The 22,641-nt window shown below is 34.7% G+C and overlaps 1 protein-coding gene across 39 annotated transcripts in view; it reads right to left on the bottom strand.

Annotated features, from left to right (window-relative positions):
- The window catches only part of slo (calcium-activated potassium channel slo), a 285,961-nt gene that overhangs the window by 55,661 nt on the left and 207,659 nt on the right, over window positions 1–22,641 (bottom strand). For 19 of the 39 annotated variants that reach the window (XM_083131198.1, XM_083131170.1, XM_083131164.1 and 16 more), the window contains exons 9-12: window positions 20,939–21,044; window positions 12,407–12,559; window positions 9,740–9,895; window positions 2,881–2,993 (exon numbers count right to left, since the gene is read on the bottom strand). In XM_083131198.1, coding sequence (XP_082987324.1) covers window positions 2,881–2,993; window positions 9,740–9,895; window positions 12,407–12,559; window positions 20,939–21,044 — 528 coding nt within the window. Of the gene's footprint in view, window positions 1–2,880; window positions 2,994–7,923; window positions 8,037–9,739; window positions 9,896–12,406; window positions 12,560–20,938; window positions 21,045–22,259; window positions 22,366–22,641 lie in introns of all 39 variants that reach the window. The other 20 variants (XM_083131201.1, XM_083131200.1, XM_083131194.1 and 17 more) reach the window with 3 other exon arrangements.

The raw sequence follows: 22,641 nt of genomic DNA, 5'->3' as shown, positions 1-22,641 counted from the left end.
ACAGAGGTGGTTGTTAGAAAAAGGGGTGGACATTTTAATAGCATGGGAATATGTTAGGTGGTTTATTTTAGTAACAGGGTACAACCTTTTATTACATAAATGATAAGATATTTAACCAGAAGGAAGGGTTAGCAAGGGGTAACCCGGTATCCGGAATCATCGCCAGCATTTTTATGCATTACATACTAAAGGTGGAATTAAATACTACGGGAGATATGTGAATGATATTTTAATACGTAATTGGGAATAAGGAAGAGTTTGATAAGGTATTGAATGTTTAGAGAAACAAGACGAATGCATTAAACTCACTAGAGAAAACCTTGTAGGTGACAAAATTAATTTCTTAGATCTTAGTCTCACTAAGACGGGTAAAAAAATAAGAACAGTGGTATATCACAAGCAATTGGCCGGGGATTTGTACATCAATAAAGAATCTGAACACTCACGGAGGGTTAAAAGGAACGTAAATCTCAACTTCTTTATTAGAGCAGGAAGAGTATGTATTGGGGAGGAAGAAAGGGTAAGGGATGAGGAATGGATAATGGAGGTAGGGAGGAAAAATGGATTTAATGCATACAAAGGAATGTGCAGAAAATCATCACGTGAGAGATAAGTAAAGATAAGAAGGAGAAAACAAAAGGGGAGGGAGAAGAAGAAATAAGTAAGAAGAATGTTAGGTTTGTAGGGATCTCGTATTTTAAAGGGTTATCTGAAAAAATTGAGAAAACAGTAAGCAAGTATGGGATAAGATGTGGGATGAAGGCTCCACGGAATATAGAGAAATATTTTACTGAATACAAAAGGGGAGGAAAAGGGAATGGAAACCCTGAGGAAGCCAAAGCTGTATGTGGTATTAGTTGTGAATGTGGTAAAGAGTATATAGGACAAACGGGAAGAAGTATGCGTATAAGATGGGGGGAACACGAAGACGACATTAGGGAGGGAGTACCCAAAACCGAATTGTCTGAACACACAATCATAAGCAGACATAAGATTGTAAAGAAAGAGGTCATTAGAAAAGGCAACAAATTGAATAGAAACGTTTATGAGGCCTCGTATATCTGCACTGGGAGAAATAAAAAATTGAACAGAGATGATGGAAATTTGGAGGAAGGATGGGTGATTTTCTTAAATAATGGGATAGAACAAAGAAAGAGAATCGTAAGAAAGGATTCCATGTCACTCCGGAAGTGGTCCGTGCGGTTGAGGTAGAACGAGAGTTTGAGTTGGATTGGTGACGCAAGTAGGGGAAGGCTGAACAGCATAGGAGGGGAATTAACCTTCATGACTTCTCGGTCAGGAATAGACCATCAGAGCAAGCAGAACAAGGGAATGTGTTTAGTCAATTTAATAGGATCCCACGAAAATAAGGTTTTACGAAGAATGGGGAACACCTTATAGCAAGATTTTTAACTGGGTTTTTTAAATAAACAGAGACCTGTTTTTAACAAGTGTTTTCAACCAAACCTTTTAACCTAACCCTTTTAACACTCTTGCTGCAGCATAACATGATTTGTGCCTAGAAGAAAAAGAACCTGAAGAAGGGGGCAGTCGAACCCTGAAACGTAGTTTCAAAATTCTATACCCACTCACGTAAGAAAGACTATTTTGTACAAATTGTGTATAGATTATAATATTGATGAGATCCACTATATAATATATTTGAGTCCTAATATCCTAAAATACGCACATCATTTTCTGGAATACGTCTCTTTGAACATAACATGTATGTCACAGGCTCTTAGTTTTCTTAACATGTTTAAGTGTTTTTCATAGCTAACATAATTTATCTTCTTTATCTTCATATATTTTAGGAAAAGAAGTTGAATACATTATATTATTAGTGTTGTAATTGAACACAGAAACTTGATACTGTTTATTTGAACTATTGCAATAGTTCATATTTAATGCATGAAAGCTTTGCTGTGTTTCACCCTTTCCAGAACAGATGTGGTACATTTCTTACCTGTAAATTTTTCCAGTAAGAAATACAAATGTGGGTGTAAGAGTCGACATGTATATTTAAGTAAAAATCAGCTGTGTTATTCATTTTAGTTTATTCAGCCCAGTCAATTAAGTCTAAACAATAATTTAACAAAATCTAGTTTCCATTTGGTCAGGATATTAACTAGAAGGTAAGTGTTACATAAATGTGCTATGCAAACCATGTATTATTCATTCTAAACAACTAATTCAATGCAAAATACACATGTTATGTACTAAAAGCAGAAAACATTTAACAAACAGCAAGGCCAGTTGAAGAAAAATGAAGAGTACAAACCAGTGGCAGAAAAGTGTAGTAATAGCGTATGAAAAAGGACACACTAGGTGATGGGTATAAGTGTCAGTGTGCTATTGAGGAGAGTGGTGTGTCTTGCACTTTTTCTTTGCTCTGTTTAGAAGTATTCTACGTATCAAACCTAGACATTTTGAACTCATTAAAAAAAGGATGCTTTATTCTGCATATTGAAACAGATCCTTAGCTTATCACTCAGTAACTTCATTACTCAAATTCAAATGGTTTGACATGTAGAAACATGAAGACCATTACATCTGGATTCAAGGCTAAGTTAAAAACCTGTAAAGTCTTCATGTAAAACATCACACTTGCGCTTTTGGGAATTTTTCTAAAACTACGTGTATATTATTAATAAGCATTAACACACTCAATAATAAAAAAAAAAAAACATACGATTGTTTTTGTTGCATAAAAAATGTGAGACATATGTTCTTACAAACTGCTCTACTGCTCAGGATGATGTCATGCAAGGGTGCAAAGAAAAATATCTACGTCAAAAAAATTCAAACACTGTTACAAAATTGTGTGTGCTACTGAGGTTCAGCAACAAATTAACAAACGTGAGGGCAACCGTCACTTACTCGCTAGCCTGAGGAAATGTCATCCCCGTGAATGAGGGAGACAGAGTTTCTGTGTACATCTCACAGCCAGTGCCTTGCAGGTAATCGTTCTGCCACGCTTGAGTATCGGGGGACTGAAATAGGTAGAATTTTCTTTTTATGTGTACCACCTTTCTCCAACACTTTCTCTTTTCTCTCCTCTTGCATTAAGGACTTATGGGGTTGTGTGTTGAAAGGATGGAAAGGGGATTTTTTTGTGTTCCTGTACGAGTACTAACTCAAGAAAGCAAAATATTTGCAAACCATTCGTATCTAAATTAGGATTTTGATTGTTTCAATTGACTTTTGGTTCCTGAGGAGTGTATTAAAAGTATTAAAAAAAAATCTACATTTATTTTCAAAGTGTTATCATGTGCAAGTTTGTAGCTATTTTTCAGCTACAAATATGAGGACTTGTATTTGATACTCAATGCTGTCAATTAGCCATGAATGTTTGATATTTAATAAATTTTGGCCCATTTGATTTGTATGATACTAGTGTGTGTGTAAAGTTGGAATCAAACTAATGAATCAAGAAGACAAATGTTGGTATTGCTGAACTATCCTGCATGTTAGGAGAGTATAATTACTGTCTTTGCAGTGAAAACAAATATGTTTGAAACAAATGATACCTGCTTTAACTATGCTCCATGGTAATAACATATGTTGTTTATTTATTTCATACTTATGTGCATGTTGTGTATTAGTAAATGGGAATAAATAAAATGATGTTGCTTGTTCTTTATGTATAAAAATGTTGGCAGCTTTTATGATTATTTCTTTCTCTCTCTAACTTTTTCATAAAAAAATATTGATTATTTAGGAGAGCACAACTGACTGTTGATATATTTTCATGTGAAGGATTGCGAGCAGGGCTGGGATGAGGCTGTCCAGGATTTAGAATTCCAGGATTAAGCTTCAGAAAGTAGAATAAAGATTCTCATTACAAGAAAGGAGTACAAGAATTTTTAGACAAGTACATCAACACAGTAGAATTACTTATCCATCAGTGAAGCACAGAGTAGTTTACACTTGCTTTCACTAGTTACACTTCAAATTAATAAATGGTATAAAATATCCATATTTCTTCTTTTTGTGAAACTTTCATTTACAAGGCTTGAAAATAACAAGTGAATGTGCTGAAATGTTACCACAGGAAGAAATATAGTATAATAGATTTTAATTTGCATGTTTTATTAATCTGAGGTGTAAAGTTCTAGCTGGGTAAATGTCACGGTGCTGCACTGAAGGTTCAAAATACATTTTAGCAATTGCAGTGATGTCGTGAACCCTCTTCCTAGTCACTGCTACTACAGCAGACACATCGAGAAGCAGGCATCAGTTTAGAAATGAGGAGAGTAAGCAAGCATGGCCACTGGAATAAATGAAGTATTGTAACTATATTAAACCACTTGACAAAGAATTTTGTGATGCTTGTGTAAATACTTATATTTCATTGGTTAGAATGGGATCTACAATCTCCCATTGATAGATTTTGCATTGCAATCCTGTATGTCACTTTTCTACGGCTTAAGGTGCTTTTAGGACAAAAATGCATAATTCTATCATAAAATACCCTGATCAAAAGTGTCTGGACACCTTGTCCACGCTGGAGAACTGAAAAGCATTCACATCACATTCCAGTATAAAAACAAAAACAACGGTGTGCGTTGTTCAATGCGAATGAGATTCAACAAAATTGGGTTGTTAGGTGAGCTCAGTAACTTTGAACATGACTGTCACCAGTGTGTAGATTGGTAGGAAAAATATCAGTTCTTCTTAAGTCAACCTTCAATGATGTGATTGTGAAGTGGTAGCAAGCAACCACAATCCAACACTGACCTAGAATGCTTCATACACTAACAGAGACTGTCTCTTGAAACAGGTGGTTTGTTGAAATGGCCAGCAAGTGTTGCTATCATCAGTCAATTTCACAGCTACCACAACTATAGTCAATGCCATAAATGTTCATCAGGAGGTGAAGAGAATGGGGTTCCATGGTTAAGCAACCATTACCAAACCATGTATTTTTTCCATAAATTTCATGGGTTGGCTAAAGTGATGTGAAAAGCTGCCCCCCACCCCCACTGGATATTATGGTACAATATAAACAAGTGCTGTGGAGTAACAATTCATGCTATATTCTAGAGTCTGGTTAGAGGGACTGGGTTTAGATAATGTCTTATCTACCATTATGTGAAGTTTGAGTTTTAAGATAGTTTTTCTTGTATGTAAGCATTGCTTGCATTGTAGAATTATATTCCTGTAGTTTACGGTTTTTACAAGCATAAGAAAACAGTTTTTCATTGTGATGTTTCAGGAGAACACACACTCCCTTCATCAGACTGCTTCTTTTCACAGTTAGGTTGCTATATTACAACAATAAAAATAAAACAGACTGCTTCTTTTCAGTTCGGTTGCTATATTAAAACAATAAAAATAAAACAGACTGCTTCTTTTCACAGTTTGGTTGCTATATTACAACAATAAAAATAAAACAGACTGCTTCTTTTCACAGTTAGGTTGCTATATTACAACAATGTAACATTGACAACATCCACTATATATGGATTCTTCTTGTTTAAAAAATTGCTAACCATTGTTATAACTGTATCTTTAGTCAAAATGAAAATAAATGTCTGATGAAGGGAGCGTGTGTTCTCCTGAAACGTCACAACGAAAAACTGTTTTCTTATGCTTGTAATAACTGTAAACTATAGGAATATAATTGAGTTTTAAGTCTGCTTTATGCACAAAAGGCTAATCAAGATGGGATGGGACTTTAAACCTGTAGTTTAAAGGTGGTATCTGGATCACTATGTGCCTCCACCAGATATTGAACCTGAGACCCCTTAATTACAAGGTGACGATGATGTTAGACTGTGCCATCATATGGTGTTCCAGCAGGGAACAATGACAGGGGTATGATCACATATCACATCACACATTACAGTAGGAGGTATATCATGGCATAGACCACCAATTATTCCCTGTATGGAAATTTAACAATGTCAGACTACAATGAAATTTTGAATAGTTGTGTGTGTGCTGACCATGTTACAGGAACAGTGTGGTGGTGGTTCATGAATTTACCAGCATGGCAATGCATCATGCCCTAAGGTGAGGTGTTAGGGAATGATTTGTTGAAAGGAGGTGGGTACAATGAATTGGCCTGCACAGAGTTCCAATCGCAATCCCACAGAATATCTCTAGGTTAGGGGCAGATCCAGGATTCGTTTTTTTTGTGGGGGGGGGGGCACTAATTTCCAAAAGTGTACACATAAATATTAATGAAGATTACAGTACTACTTTAAATTAACAATTACCATGGTGAAACAAGTCTTTTATACTTTAATATTTCTTTAAGTACCAATTCCAGTCATCTGTACATGCGGCCAAGTTATTAAGAACAAATATATTTAAAAATTACATTGTAAAAAAAAACAAAAAAATAAAAAGTAGCATATTCCTTGCGAACACAGAAAAGCACAAGTTACAGAAATATTTTCATATTATAAACAGTCTGTTTTACTTCATTTCTTAATTCTTTTTTGCTTTATAATTAGTTTAATGTAGCACCTGAGTCCTTTTCAGTAACATGCATGATACATGATAAAGCTGCTAGTAATTTGGATACCAGTTTAATTTTTCATTCGTCAAATAATTGGAACTTACTCAAGACATTTAACTCACCCTACAAATACTGTAGCTGTAGGAAAGATTTTCGAATACGTGCAAAGAAATGTTAACACCTAATGCACAGGGGTACTCGTACTTACGAAAGACAGTGTCTTAAAAGCTGACAAGAACTTTTCTTCTACATTCAGCTGTTTCTTAAAAATAAATAAACAATGTAGACCGTTGCATTGTTTGAGAACATTGTTGAATAAGTGGGAGCTTAGTTCTGATCGCACCACCTGCATATAGTGCTGGGTAGGATAATGCACTTTAAACCTTACTTTCATTCTCTTTGATTCTTTCATGACTGAACAAAGAACAGGGAGAAACTTTACAAACGATTTATGAAAGAAACGTAGTCGATGTTCGAGAGGCACCAACTTCCAATGGTGTATGGGGGGGGGGGGGGGGGCACCCACTTCAAATGATGTTCGGCACTCAGCAAAATTTTTAACGATATACAGGGTGCACCACTTTTCAAAAGTGTACATATACGTAATTAATAAGATTTTTTTTTATTAATTTTGTAAATTACATATTACGAGTATAATATCCTCTAGCATTTGGGGGGGGTCATGTAACCCTGTGCCCCCTCTGGATACCCCACTGTCTACGATAAATGAGAACATCAACTGTGTGCCAAATCCAACTAACTGCAGCTCTTCTGGAAGAATGAAATAGCTTTTCCCAGGAAATATTTAAGCATCTGGTGAAGAGTTTTTCCAGCCGAGTGTCCACTAGCGTAGAGGGGCAACTTGCCAAGAATAGTGTCAGATATTCAATTCTGTTTGGTGTTGCGATATGTTTGATCACACAATATAAGTCAATTGACCTATAGTTTTTTTTTTTTATATTTAGCATTACTTTTCCGCCACTTTTCACTAATTGCAACAATGATTAGGATAACCAATGATGTAATTGATCATTGGTGATCAATGATATGATGAAATTGATAAAGAGACACACACACACACACACACACACACACACACACACAAAGAACACCTATTCCCAGGCTGGGATTCGAACCTGGGAACCCTGCCATTGTAGTGTGCAGCTGTAGTTGATTACAGAATATTTGTGAAGTAATACTTTATGATTCCATACTAAGCACCTACAAAAAGTCAAGCCTCAGAAAAGCTAGAAAAAAGGACAACAATGCAATGAAATTTATGCAAATTTGATTACAAATTTTTAATTATGAAATTATTTTTTTTAAAAAAAAACACTGCACAATTGAGAAACACTTCAAGCCAAATTGTTCATAATCTTTTCCAATATTTTTTTACACAAGCATCATCTTGAAAGGTTTTTTTCCCAGCAACGTCTCAACATCGCTGTACTTACTCAGTGGCCTGGGCAAAAGGCATACCCACAAAACTTGGGCTCAAAGTCTCTGTATACATCTCCATGCCTGTGCCTCGTAAATAGTCATTCTGCCATGCCTGCATATATGGGGACTGCACAGAAAGATAAATCAGTAACAAAAAATCCCAAGAACTTTTTTTCGTTTTGGAAAGCTCACTACGAAATCATTCTTACCATAAATCTTGACCCTTTCACAGTAAACTAATCTGCATTTTTAAAGAAAAGTAATACTATTATGATTCAGAACATTACAATTGCAGTTTTTGTGCTGGAAAAAGAAGCATTTTCTCCTTTGCAACTAAATTTAAGGGAGGCAATTTTTACTTTCCTTTACAGAGAAGTAAAAAGAATACAATTTCAATATTAATAAATGGAAAGAAATCACGATTTTTCTGTCATTTTACCACATTAACATCTACGTTTGGGAATTTAATTTAGGGGAAAATGTTAGCGGTTAAGTAGGTATTTAAAACAAGTGAACCTAAATAATATGTGAAATACTTAAAGTCTGTACTGGAGTGGTGATGACACCAGAAAAGGACAGAAGATAGACCAATCACAGCCAAACACACACCTTATTTCCCCTAAAAACATCATAAATGTACTTTTATACCAATCATATATTTTCATGTTATTTTGGGCATATTAAAAATATGAATGCCCCACACAATATTCTCACTGTCTATCTCTCCACTCAAAATTTGCTGGTGGTGTTACTGACTGGAACTATAATTACTCTTAGGTCTTTTAACCACATTTCAACAGTATGAAACAAATCACCTGATGACAACTGCTGTGGTTATATATTGTGAAAAACAAAACATGAAATGTACCAAGAAATAACTTTTTGTGTGTGTTTATATTATAAAGCCATTATTGTATCTGGAGAAAAAATTAACTTTGTTATATAGTTAAATTACATCTCAAAGAAGCATTCCTGACAGTATTTCCTGACTGTGTGTTATTGTTCATAAAACTTGAAATTTACATACAAAATTATGAAACTGAAATAAAAATAGAAAAGTGATTTATTTTACTCCTTGCACTGGAATAATGCATCTTGTAAGCATAAACAGCACATAAAATTTGATTGCAACTAGTGATGCTTAACATGTTTGTATCATCAGACTAGTATATATTTTATTGCACTGCACAGACTGCACTGAGTCATTAGCAGTTCTTTAATATTATTATTACTATTTTTAGTGTTCACTACAGAATATTGGTCTGAAATTTTTTTCAGCATTTGTTTTCAATAATATCATGCAAGTTTGTAACTATTTGAAAATTCTGTCACTTTGTCAATAATATTCAGCAATGTAATATGCATATTAGTTGGATATGAATACATAAGGAAAAAAGATCTTTGTGAAAAATGTATCATATTTAATTATAACCTTGTTTTGATACAAAATTGTTACAATAGAAGCAAAACAACGAAAAATATTAAATACAAATAAGAAATGACAAAAATAATTCAAGTATGCTTTCAATTGTTAGTAATCCAAGTGCATGTGTGTTATTTCTTTTATTACTCTGAAATTAATGTGTATTAAATTGAGGAAGGATAACATTGCAATTAAGTAAAAATGAAAAGCTCTTGGCATATAATCCTGTAGTTTAGTTGACTACAAGGCTGAAATATCATAATACTTGTTGTCAAGGTTTAGTGCTCAAAAGAAGTATGAAGTATTTATACAGGGCAAAACTATCTCTCAGTTCAAAATGTTATTTTTTAGTGAATGTTTTATGCTACAGAAAACACTATATTACTAAATACATAGAATGCACCTACCGTTTTAAAGGAACGCATGGCAAATAAGTTCGCCATCATAGTAGAAAAGCCAGGAGCCAGGCAACTTTGAGCGATAAATCCCAATTTGAGCTCGGCAAGGCAAATCACATCATCACCCTGCTTCCAGTCCCAAGATGGGATGTTTAAGAGGTAGGCCTTGAATTAGAACAAGAAACATATTTTATGTGACACTTTTGCTTAAATTAGAATGAAAATACCTTGCTGTAAAATTAATTACTTGCTGAATTAGTTTATAACTTAAAAAATACAGAGCAAGCAAATATTTAATTTTCTATTAATGCACTTATTATCTTCCCAGTCCCTGTACAGTGGGATGCATAAGTATTGCCAATCAAATTACCCATCACCATGTTTATTCTGTTTGTTTTATGCATAGAGAGCTTCAAGAATTGATGAAACAAGATGCCAAACAAGTTGCTGACAATGCTTGCACCAGCTTATGTACAAATCAATTCCTTAAAAGCACTTAGGATGCAGAGAAAAATTAATGAAGATAGTCATGGACAATTTGACAAGCAATACTTGTGGTTGCGGTTCAGCAAATAACAAGTACGTTTTTATTATATATTAGAGATGGGACAGATTACTTGGTATTCTGCTGGTATCGGCAGGTGACATATGGTGAAATTACAGATATTTTACCAATCTGATACATTTATAAATATGACAATTTAGTGCAAAATTTCTGCAACTTTCTTAATTTTATGAGTATAAACATATAATTCATATTTCCTATTTTGTAAAGTAAATGTCATGCAGAGTTTCTTTTTCAAGAACAAAACCCCATTCAGTCACCTCATTGCAAACATTACTTAAGGAGATTAATTAAGCATTCATGTCAACTTTATATCCGATTGGTAGAATGCTGGTAATTTTTTTTGTCTATTTCACCAACCAATTAAATATTAAAACTAACTGTATTGTATTGAATTGAACTGAATGTACATGAGAATGAGTACATTTTCCATTAGCAAGATTCTGAGATGAAAGCCCAATGGATTTTTATGTCTCAAAATAATAACTTTCTAAATTGTGTTTGCTATTATTGTTTTTCCATGATTGTGTGACCCTGATTTTACTCCTTTTCTTGTTACTGAGGGTGTACATAGAATGCATTCATGGATCTTGAGGCAATATTTTTTTCTGTTCAAAGAACATTTTCACAAATTTAAACCATAAAAAATATGAGACAGGTTATACAGGGTGGTGCATATTATATCTACCAATATCAGTTGGCAATCCTGTCGGAATGCAGGTACGCATGCATGGAAGTCTCCCATGCTTAGGCTGCTGCAAGTCTCACAACTAGTCTGCCATGGAATGTTCACCTGTTCAGACGCTAATCATGCCAGTGGACACGTTGATCTGAACTGGTTCTTTTCAGGAGACGCAGCAGGCACTACACTGAGAAGCATCAGGATGCCAGAGAATGTGCCTCCTCTGACCTGTAGACTTCCGTTTCTGCATGCTGCTATAGGATTTCTATTGTCTGGGTCTGGCCCATCGTGTCATGTTGTGACGCTCTGGTATGGGTTGATGGCAACCCTCATTGGACCATCGTCGCAGTGCCTACTGAATGGAACCCATTATTCAGATGAACACCTCAACTGCAATGACTCGTGTCTGAACCGGCCAATGTTCCATGGCAGACTGATTGCGAGACTTGCATTTGCCTAAGCATGGGAGCAGGCCCATAGCCAGAATTGATCTCCAGGGGGTGGGGGGGCCTCATGGGTTATCAGGGGGGTGGCTTTGTAAACCAAGTCCATTTTTCAAAAGTTTAACAGTGTTAAATGAAGATAAATTATGTGTGGGGGAGGGGTCATTAAGTTACATAAAGTTTAGAAATATCACACAAATACTGCATTTTTCTATATCTTTTAAAAGATCGCTTGAAGTGTTATTTGGCTGCTACTGAAATCATCCATTACTACACTCTCCATACACCCAAGAAAAGATGGACAATATTCAATCATAGTGCCTAGCTTACGTTCCAACCGAAACAATAAAACACCCCTTCATTCCAAAACTTGGGAACTGTTAACCTTTGGCACAGATGCGGAGAGAATTTGCATAATGACATCAAAGTCACAGATTTCTGTATAAATGGGAGGTCGCAACAGGGGCTACAAAGGTACAGATAAAGAAGCTCCCCTGTGAAGGTACTTTCTAAAGTCTAGAGAAGAGAATCGCCTAAATACTAGCAGCTACTTAGACTACTTCAAGGGGGTGACCTCAGTGCCAGGGGCAGGGGGGGGGGGGTTGAGGGCACTTCCAGGGGGTGCTCAGCCCCCTCCCCTGGCCCCTGCCTGGCTACGGGCCTGCATGGGAGACTTCTGTGCATGCGCACCTGCATTCCGACAGGATTGCCAAATGATATTGGTAGATGCAATATGCACCATCCTATATCAAATGGCCAATGTTTTACACTATAGAAATAGCAATTTCAAGGGTCCACTGCCTTTAGGTGCACTAACAGCAGATCTTAGAGTTTGATATAGGTTTCCATGGTTTAAACAAGGCCAATGGTACATTTTTTGTTTTCTTCTGGTATGTTTTAAGAATACTGTTCGACACCTAAACATAATTTTGTTAAAATGTACACTTACATAAAGTTGTATATCTAGCAATTATTAACTGAACTACCTTGTTATGATACTGCATGAGCTGAATGATCACTCTAATATCATCTGAATAATTCTTGATGGAGATCACACGCATGATGTTGGCGGCATCTTCTGCATCAGGATCTTGACAGTACTTGTTAGCCAACACCAAACATGCATCTGCTTCATGAACCTATACAAAGAATAGTTAATTTGAAATTCAGGACAACAGATGGCAGTGCTAACAGATGATTACGTGAGAACAATAGTGTCTTATGGAAATATATGGTTCTTAGTTATCAATCAAGATTGATATTGAGTAATAAGTAATTTCATTTTAAGTAATAAATCAGAATTTACATATCAAATACATAACACATGATATAAAAACATCATAAGTGACATATAGATATATCAGAAAAGCAGGGAAGCTTATCTTGGAATGGATAATGCTAAAATCTGCATTTATATGAAGTAAATGGGGTGGGTTTTCATACCAAGCATTTTGATTTCTGAATCATGCCACACACAAAATGTAGAATGTATCCAAACCATTAGATAAGCAGATGTAAGTTTAGTTATGAATCTTCAACTGCAGATACTCATTCGTGAAAGCAAAGGGAATTTTTACAAGCAAACAAATAAACATGATAGAGTGGGGTTGTAAAGGAAGAAATTAAATTACATGGTACAAAAGGTGATATTTCATGCCACGTGTCTTCAGAATTATAAAAACAGTCAAGGCAAAGGCATAACACCTGAGAGTTTGTCTCGGCTGCTTCAAAACATGGATCATATCTGACCAAGTAGATAAGATGGAAAATATGGTGATGGACAGGCATGAACTAGAAAATGGGAATTACACAATTTTATGTTCTGGGACATGAAGTTATGAACTATCTTGAATTTCTTTGTATTCATGTGTGTTGAATCATGGTTTAACTCAATATCCTTATTTCAAACTGTCAATATCATAACAACAACTTGGCAAAATGGAAGGATAGTTTATAGTAACATTCTGTAATCGAAATGTTCATAATGCTACTGGTCAGGTATGTCTGGAAAGTAAATTGAGCCCAACCTATGTACATTGTATTTCTGGATGAGAAAAATTATGTCAGAAATTAACCTTATTCTATTTTAAACATATTTTAATTAGATAAAATTTTTTTCTTGCCAAAGAAATAACATATTAATTGTCAGAATTCATGACTTATCTCAGCATCAGTGTTCCAATTTTCCTTGAAAATAAACTTCAAAAACTAATAACTAGCAAACATCTGAATGGATGTAGAAAATGATTTAATTGAATGAAAAGCGTGTGAAAATATTGGTTTTGATTAAGGTTTTTGAAACTTCTAGTCTCTAATAAAGTGATCCATTCTAGTTTAATCAAAGCTTCTGCTACATATTACAGCAATTTATCTACAGTAAAATAAGTATTTTTATACTTGGAAAAACTGAGGTACAAACTAAATATTAAAATACCGAATATGATAATGATTTAAATCAGAAACTTTATATGTTTAAAGAAAATAAGCCTTAAAGATGATGCAATGTAATCTGGTAGTTCTTGTTGCCAAAGGCTCTGGGTTTGTACCAAACAGGGTTTCACTGCATGTTTCCTCATCTATCTCATCTAATTATCATTCATCCTCATGATTGCAATTAACTTAAAGAGGTTAAATAATCAAATACAAACAAATAAAAACAGGATTTTGCAGTTATTGATGGTATATAATGCAAAATAAATTAAAATCAGAGGTGACATGGAAAATTGAAATTCAAGAAAGTTATTATGTTAAGTGCAGGGGTTTATCTAGAACTTCCCATCTAGGGGAGGAGGGTGCAAGTGTAAATTTAGAGCCAAAAGGACAATAAATTTGTGAAAAGATTTAGGGGGTGCTGAAGGATTTTTTTAGGGGAGGGGGGTTATGGTGTGTGTATAAATCACTGTTTAAGGATGCCTGTAATTGGTTATCAAATGGAAGTAAGTAAAACATAACAGCAATCAAATTGAAATTTGGAGATCAAAGTGCAAAGTTAATCATAGTAGAATATGCCATTTTTCCCACACTCTTTGATAAAGATGCATTGATTTTCACATAAAAGCATGTATAAAGCAAAGATCATAAATTAGTATAATTATAAATTTTTAACATACAATCTAAAATGCTTGCTTGAGGTGATGGTGATGAAAATAGACTTGAAAGCACTATTGCATCTTGCATAAGCTAATTGAAACCAGTGGCATGTCCAGAATGAAATGGGCCTCAGATTCTTTAATAAGAATGAATATTACTTGAAGAGGGAAGCTCTAGAGGAAGCCCATTTCCCCACTAGAAAATCTCTGGACATGCTACTGGGATTTTTTTTAAAGAAAAAGGGAAAATCCAGTTGAGGAGGAATAGCAAAAATGGAATGCCTAATTTGCAAAGCAAGATGGAAACACTTACCTATCTATAACTTACATATACACTATTTTTTTCTATTTGTAATAACTGTCAAAATCCCTGTGTTTTTATAATCAGAATGTATAAATTTACTTCTGCTAATCTTGTTTTACATAATTTGTTACATGAGGACTAACATTTCACTGGCAAAATTCATCTACATTAGGGCATCATGAAAATTTATAATAAATTACAAAATATGTGTTTCACATATAACCTTGAATTTAAAGAAGAGATGAAAGCATATGGTCATGCTGGAAATTTAACAACATTTAAACCTTACACTTTGTTTTTATTTACAAAGAACTGATGGAACTATTATCCATGGCAAATAGTTGTTTCATATATGAAATTTTAAATAGAGGAAATCAAACGTGCGGAAGAAGAGAATTTTTCAATGTGTCTGTATAATCTGTATCAATTACAGTACACTACTTCTTACAGAATTTTATCATATTTTTAGCAAAGTAACTTTGCCATTTACAACTACAATGAATATTCCTATACTTGCTCATGACAACATAAATATTCCTACCATGATAAAAAAAATAGTTTCCCTCCATTTTATTGGATTCAAATCTTAGATATTTCAATCATTTTATCATTTATTTCATCTACCCACTTTCACCAATGCAGTTGTACTAGTATTAATAAAATAGCACTTCTGTAATTGTTAATATTTCAGTTATTGAATCATTATCTAATTTATCCATTGTCTTTTCAAATAAAATTAGTAAAAAAATGTGTATAATGTATATTATCGATTTTCTGTGTGAAATTACTGCTTTTTACCATACTTTTCTTGCACAGAAAAAATATCATCTCAACAATATAACAAAAACTACTTAATTAATAAATGTTTCTAAATGCATATTAAAAATTACTGTTAAGGTAATTTTCTAGCTCTATGAAATGTGATTTTTTTTAAAAAAAAATTGGTACTCCATTTGTGACATTTGAGTAAATACAAATACAAATAAATGTGTAAAACCTGATTAACATGATATAATGGTACCAAATATACATGATAGCAATGAAAGACAAGATGATACATGCATGCACACAAACACATAAACAACACATCAGTAATACAAAACTACATCCAGGCAAAGCAATGCAAAAGATGAAAAAAGTAACACTTACCACACAACAGAGATAGCAACCTACGAAGGAAGAATGGTGCCCTGTCTTATAACCACTAATTCAGAGTAAAGTTTCTAAAGCAAGACAAGAATGGTGGAGCATTGCCTTGTAGTGGTCAAGAATATACCGTATTGGCCCAAATATAAGCCGCACATTTTATCAAAATTTCAATTGTGAAAAATTAAGATGAGTCTTATAATCGCGACCTTACAATTGTGTTGCCTAATAAGTACTGTGCCGGTAGTTAACAGAAAGCTACCTTTGAAGTAGGTATAGCACACAATTGTAACCTTAATTTTTCAATAATGATAATGTATTTTGTATGTACTGTATTTATGATAAAATAAAATACCTATGTACCTACCTAATTATATTTCCCTGAATCTGCCGGTAAATGGTTACCAGTATTTTCTTTTCTTCCCTCGGCTTATATTTGGGTATCATCTTTATCTTCTTTTCGCTCCTTCAAATTTTAGGGTGCAGCTTATATGCGGGGCAGCTTATATTCGAGCCAATACGGTACTTAATTCTGCACTAAATTCTTAGACACTGAGCCTTAGTTATACTTATTAGGAAATATGACTGTGCTACACTAGACTGTAAAGTGTTGTTAAGCTGTGCTGTGTAAAAAAATATATATATACAGAATGTAGAGTGGATATGGTTTGTCAGCTGAAAGATGCTTTTTTAAGTAGGCAATTCTCTTGATTTGTGTTCAGCTTTTGAAAAGAAAGCAGCATAAACGTGTAAGAACCAGGGAACAGATTTATATGAACTAAAAAGTGTAATGTGTAAATATAAATTTAGTTATTTTAATTAAAATAAGGCATTAAATATGGACTTACAATTTTCAAAAATGGCAATTTTCATTAAGCAAGCTGCTCACCTAGCTGAATAAAATATATTAGGCTTACATGACATTAACTGTAATGCAAAATCCAAACAATAAAAATGGATTACCAAAATTTCTTTTGAGTGCTGAATAGTGAATGTCTTATATTGTCCCTAAAGACATATTTATATTGACATGAAGGAATGGGAGTATATGCAATGGATTTTTAATGTGATACCTTGAACTTGCATTATCTGTTGTTGAGAAGAATGTTACAATGACAGATGCATTGCCTATTGTCAAGATTTAAAATAAACAGAGTACAAAACGAACAAAATACAGATGAACTAGAAATCTTTGGTACCTAACAAGAAAAAATATTCAGAATTAGCATGAAAATGGAATATATGACAGAAAATGTTTGAAAATATGGCATTATGTGTAAAAAAAAAAACAAAAAAAAATTGAAAATATGCAAAATTTGTGCTAAAAGCTAATATATGTAAAAATATGGATAATAGAAACAGCATTTTTGGAGTGCACATACCACTATTCGCAAAGGTAATACACAATAACATTGATTTTAGCATTACATGAAGATATGTATTTACATAAAAATCAGTTCCCTGGTAATAGAAATAGCTCTTTTCTGCAATTATCCTCTGTAACCTTCCTTTGTTAATCTGCTTTTGACATGCGCTATTGCCGATTCAATGGCAAAGCACATTGAATGGTCCACTGATGAACTTTTACCTGAAGGCTCAAATTTGACATCAGGCAAGGTTATGGATGTTTCATCTATCATCATTCATTGTCACTTAGCCTAAAGAGTAATAAAAATATGAACGCAAACATGCTGAAGTGAACAAAGCTTCTGTGAATACTGTTCAGACAGTGTGTATGCACAGGTGCCAACTTTGTGGGGAGAAGAGGCAATCTCTTCTCTGTGCCCCCCAAATTCTTCAAGAAGGGTACATATTATATGTATACAATATTGTGTACGCCATGAATATTGTTGACAATTTTGCCTCTGCAATATTTATTGGAAGTGTTTTCTACTGTATTATTCTATGTATTATTACCACTTATTAAGACAAGCATGTTTTGAATTTTTAAACTGATGTAAGACTACAGTTATTTTTTAAGGTTTAGCATTGATTGAAGCCATAATTTCTTATGCACACTGTGTTTGTATTAGTTCTTGTAATAGTTTCAACTTCACATGGGGCCACTGAGTAACATATTTGTGGATAGTTTGTGGTGCACATTATTTGCATATGCTAGATATATAGTAGAATAGGTTGCTTCGCAAAGGTAGAAGCTTCACCCAAGTAGCTCATTTTGTGGATCACTTGTCAAGCATGGGTGGCCCAGGAAATGCTTCACAAAGATGCAACTTGGTGGAGCCACTTGCCTATGTGAAGTGACATATGGTACTATTAAATCTAGCATATTCACAGACTATTTACGAAAGTGCCAATGAGTGGGGTTACTCAAATGACCCTAGGTTAAGGTATTATAAGTCTACCTTATGCTCAGACTAAGTCGGACTGGACCTATGATTTATAGTGGGTCAAGAAAGTTCTTTTCTGCACAGATTCCACCAGTGTGCTCCTGAGTCTGGAACTTCTGAATTCCAGACATCCTGTAGTGCAGCATATCCTTCGATGTCTAGTGTCCTTGTGTGCCAGAGCTGAAGTTCACTTCTGTTAGATCCCTAGTCACGTGGACATACAGGGGAACGAAGCAGCCGATGCTGCCGCCAAGTCTGCTGATGCAGATGGAGACATTCTCGTCCACCTTCTGCCATCTCGGGATGTTCAGAATATTTTTTGTTGTTCAATTCTTAACAATGTAAGCAATTTATTGATTAACATGTGGCAGGCCGAGTGGGATGAGATAAGGGGGAACAAGCTTCGACTTATCAAGCCCATCACTGGTGCTTGGCATACCTCATCCCATCCCGTCCCTCCTGCCGAGAAGTAGTCATCTTAACGTGGCTCCGAAATAGACATAGTCATTTGCTGCAAGGACTGGATCCTCCATTGTGCCGTACTTGTGATTTGTTTTAAGTGTTCAACACATTCTTCTCGAATGTGCCAATTTTACTTACCTCAGACAGTCTTTTAACCTGTATCACTTTATAGATACATCTCCAACCCTGCTTTAGCCAGTCAGCATACAAACGAGGATCAGTGTAGCACACTGACTGTGAACTGTGTGCCCACAACCATTCAGAGTCTGACAGTTGCATGTAAGTGGCACAGAAGAAGTATTGCATTTTTGGGGTTAATATCAAGCAGTATCAATCCTTTGACAAGGTGGAGCCTGGGCCACCAAAATATAATCCTCCCTGGCAGCCTACATAGAAAAATAGGTCTTGACGTGGCTACCAAACGAAGTGGAGCCTGGGCTACTGATAATCCTCCCTGGCACCTTCATGTACAAGAAGTTCTTGTGACCGGCAGACGAGGTGGAGTCTGGGCCACAGAGAATAATCCTCCAAGGCAACCATTCATCCTCACTCTCTATATAGACACTGTTCCCAAACACATCATGTGTCCAGGGATTGAAGTATGATTTAGTAGATTACACACTACCCTAAGGACGGAGGCAGAATCAGCCTCCGAAAAGTTTGTATCTTAAAATTAACACAGTGGTTAAAAGTCCAAAACTAAGAATGAATGAATCACCACTGATCAGCTACAAAGAAGAATGGTTATTATAACTACTCCAATAATTACATGGCATAGGGAAACAACTTGCACTGAACTACTTAAATAGTAAATATACACATTTTTTGGGAGATGGGACAAAAAGCATTACTTGATCAGTGATGGACGATAGTAATGTCAGTATAGTGATAAGAAATGCCAATGCTGTTGACAATATGTTATTTCTGATAGCAATAATAACCCATGGTGCAACAGCCTGTGAGGTGGGAGATCATCTAACCAGTTACGAGGTGACGTGTGGTCAGCACGATAAACCCCCAGTCATTGTTGTAGGTTTCCCCAATTTCCTCATGATGGTGGGTGGCCATCAGTTTCATACACGGGCCGAAATCTCAGGAGAAAAGTTTATACACTTCTCCCAGGAAAATCGAACCTGCACTTATCTCATAGCCTGAGCCCAAAGCTTGTGCCTTAAACCTCACGACCACGGTGTGGGACTAGATACGTGACACATGTACCAAAAAATCTACAAATATTGTAGATAAAATTCATGTAAATTCATAAAATTTGAACATTTCCCTCTTCCCTTAGTTCTTCTAGCTGCATTATCACAGAATCATTTTACCTGTGACATGTGGTACTGTTAGCCTTGGGCCTCCATATACAGTAGTCTGTATATGGTAATTGTTACATACATTAAATGAAGAAGTGAACATATGTTATCATCAAGAGCTCCCATGTAGCTGAACAGTTTGTGCTCCCACATTTGGCATGAGCAGTCTTAGGTTCGATCCTTGGTAGAATCTCCAAAATGCCAGTGTTGATCCAGCATCGTGAGAACAATTGGGGAGCCACTTGAAAAGCAATAGAGCAATAGTGGTGGACTCCCATTTCAAAAGTCAGAAAATATCGACAATGGGACTCATTATGATGACCGTGCATTACTCATTGAAATGGCTTGCCAGTCACTGGCCCTCAGAGTTGTTATGTCACAGATTTGAATTTATGTGTATCATCAAAGTTTGCCATGAAATGATTTTACTTACGTCAGTACAGAATCGCTTTATCTCAACAGTATAGTTTATATCTGTCGCTCCCCCAATATTTTTAGAGCTGATATCTCCCAAGTCAGATAAAATATTTTCTAACTCCCTCCCCTCCTCTCTCATAACAGTGCATATTTTACACAGATGTTTTCGTATGAAAAAACTGATATTTACAAATTATGAGTCCAGCATAACCTGCTTTGTTACAAATGTATGCGTATGTATACACACAATAATGTGACCACATAACACATTTGCACGAACACATTGAAAAGAACAGTGAACGAAATGTAAGATATGGTGTTAGTGTAAAAGCTAAGCACAGTCAAGAAGGAAAAAGAAGTAGCCACGGCTACAGTTTTACAGCTCAAGTACATCAATGAACAGGACACACAGCTCCGCCAAACTTGATTTATTCCTTACCTTTACCCTCTGCAGATCTATGGGATTCATGATTGAGCCTTGGAAGAATTCAACTGTTGTAAAATGCCTCTTGAACAAACCTTCCAACTCAAGGTCAGGAGGTTTTCTGCATGTCCAGGACAAAATGGTAGCAGACAAGGTGAATGATGGAAAAATGAGAAAAAATAAATTAATATATGCTACAGTTTGAAACAAGAACAGCCCAAAAATGTAAGGCAGAAAAAAAACATCCAAGGTGATATACGAAAAAACTAGTTCATGCAATTTCTGTGTGCACCAAATTGAACCTGTAACACTGGAACAGTATAACAACATTTATTGAATATTTGTTTTAAGTATTTAAGAAGTCACCTAAAAGAGATTAATGGTTAAGGAATTAATTTTAAAAATCTTCGTGTTTTTTAAATGTAGTTGTGTTGAACATGTTTTACCTTTTAAAACACAGATAAAAAATATTTAGCTTCAAAATTATGGAAGAAAAACACTGTACAAAATGTGTGCTTCCAAGGTAAGAAAATTCAAAAATTAGTACAGACATTTAAATACCAAAAAAATAAATAATTTTATTTATTCAAACACAATAATTAGTTTAGTGGGAAATTTTCATTTACCAAGGCATGTGACTGCATTCTATATTTTTCATTTTTTCCATTAATAATTTGTTGACATTTGTTAGTAGCAATATTATCATCATCGAAACTTCTTTTGATTATCATTTGTTGAGATTCATTGTTTTGTAAGTGATATTGGTATAAATATTTAATATGTAAAAGTGTAAAAATATATGCATTGTCTTGATAAAATTGTCACCCAAAATTACTAAATACTTCCAAATGTTAAAGAATATGACGGAGGACATAAAATCAAAAACATGAAAAAATATGATTGATCTGTCTCTGGTTCTCAAAACACCTTAACACAAATACATGTAAGAAATATTGCATATTTATTAATGCTGGTGAAAAACATATGAAATTAAAAATATTATTCATATTTATGCATATTAACTTTATCAACTGAAAATATAAATTAAGCAATTAAATATTGGCACCATTGCTACTTTGCGTTATTTATTTAGCTTGTGGCAATGAGGAATAAACTTTAGATAGCCACTGTTTGAGCTTGCCTTATTGTTTTGCAGCTCTACGAATACTTGTCAACCAGTGAACCCATCACAACTGTTTATCGAGTTTATTTTCAACAGAAAATACCACAATGTTACAGCTTACAACTTGGACACAGAAAAATTGAAAATAAATCTGTTGCACTGGAGATCTCAAAAGAAAATTGTACGTGGTGTTGGGGCACTTCAAGAGATTACCTTCACTCTTTGAAGATCTGCAGCATTCATCAATGTTCCCTGAAAAAATTTCACTGTGGTGTAGTGCCTCTTAAACAATCCTTCCAATTCAAGGTCAGGCTCTTTCCTGAAATATAAGTTAGAATTAATTCAAGGGGGTGGGGCAATTAAGGTAGCCCCTGTCACACAGACCTTTGACCAGAATTGCAGGTAAAAAGGGATAACGTTCTTTTTTTAAAATCCTCATTATTTCATTCCTTGCTTTCTATTCAGCTACAACAGCATGCTGATATTCGCTTAGAATGCTACAAAAAATAATAAATTATGAATAAATGCATGATATTTTTTTTCTACATAGCTATGTGTAGTAATAAATTAATCTGATTCGAGACAAAAAGGTCAA

The sequence above is a fragment of the Lepisma saccharinum genome, chromosome 11, assembly GCF_977018435.1.
Source record: "Lepisma saccharinum chromosome 11, izLepSacc3.1, whole genome shotgun sequence".
Classification (NCBI taxonomy): Eukaryota; Metazoa; Arthropoda; class Insecta; order Zygentoma; family Lepismatidae; genus Lepisma; species Lepisma saccharinum.
The sequence above is the reverse complement of the archived record's forward strand: the minus strand, read 5'-3'. Positions and strand labels throughout refer to the sequence as shown.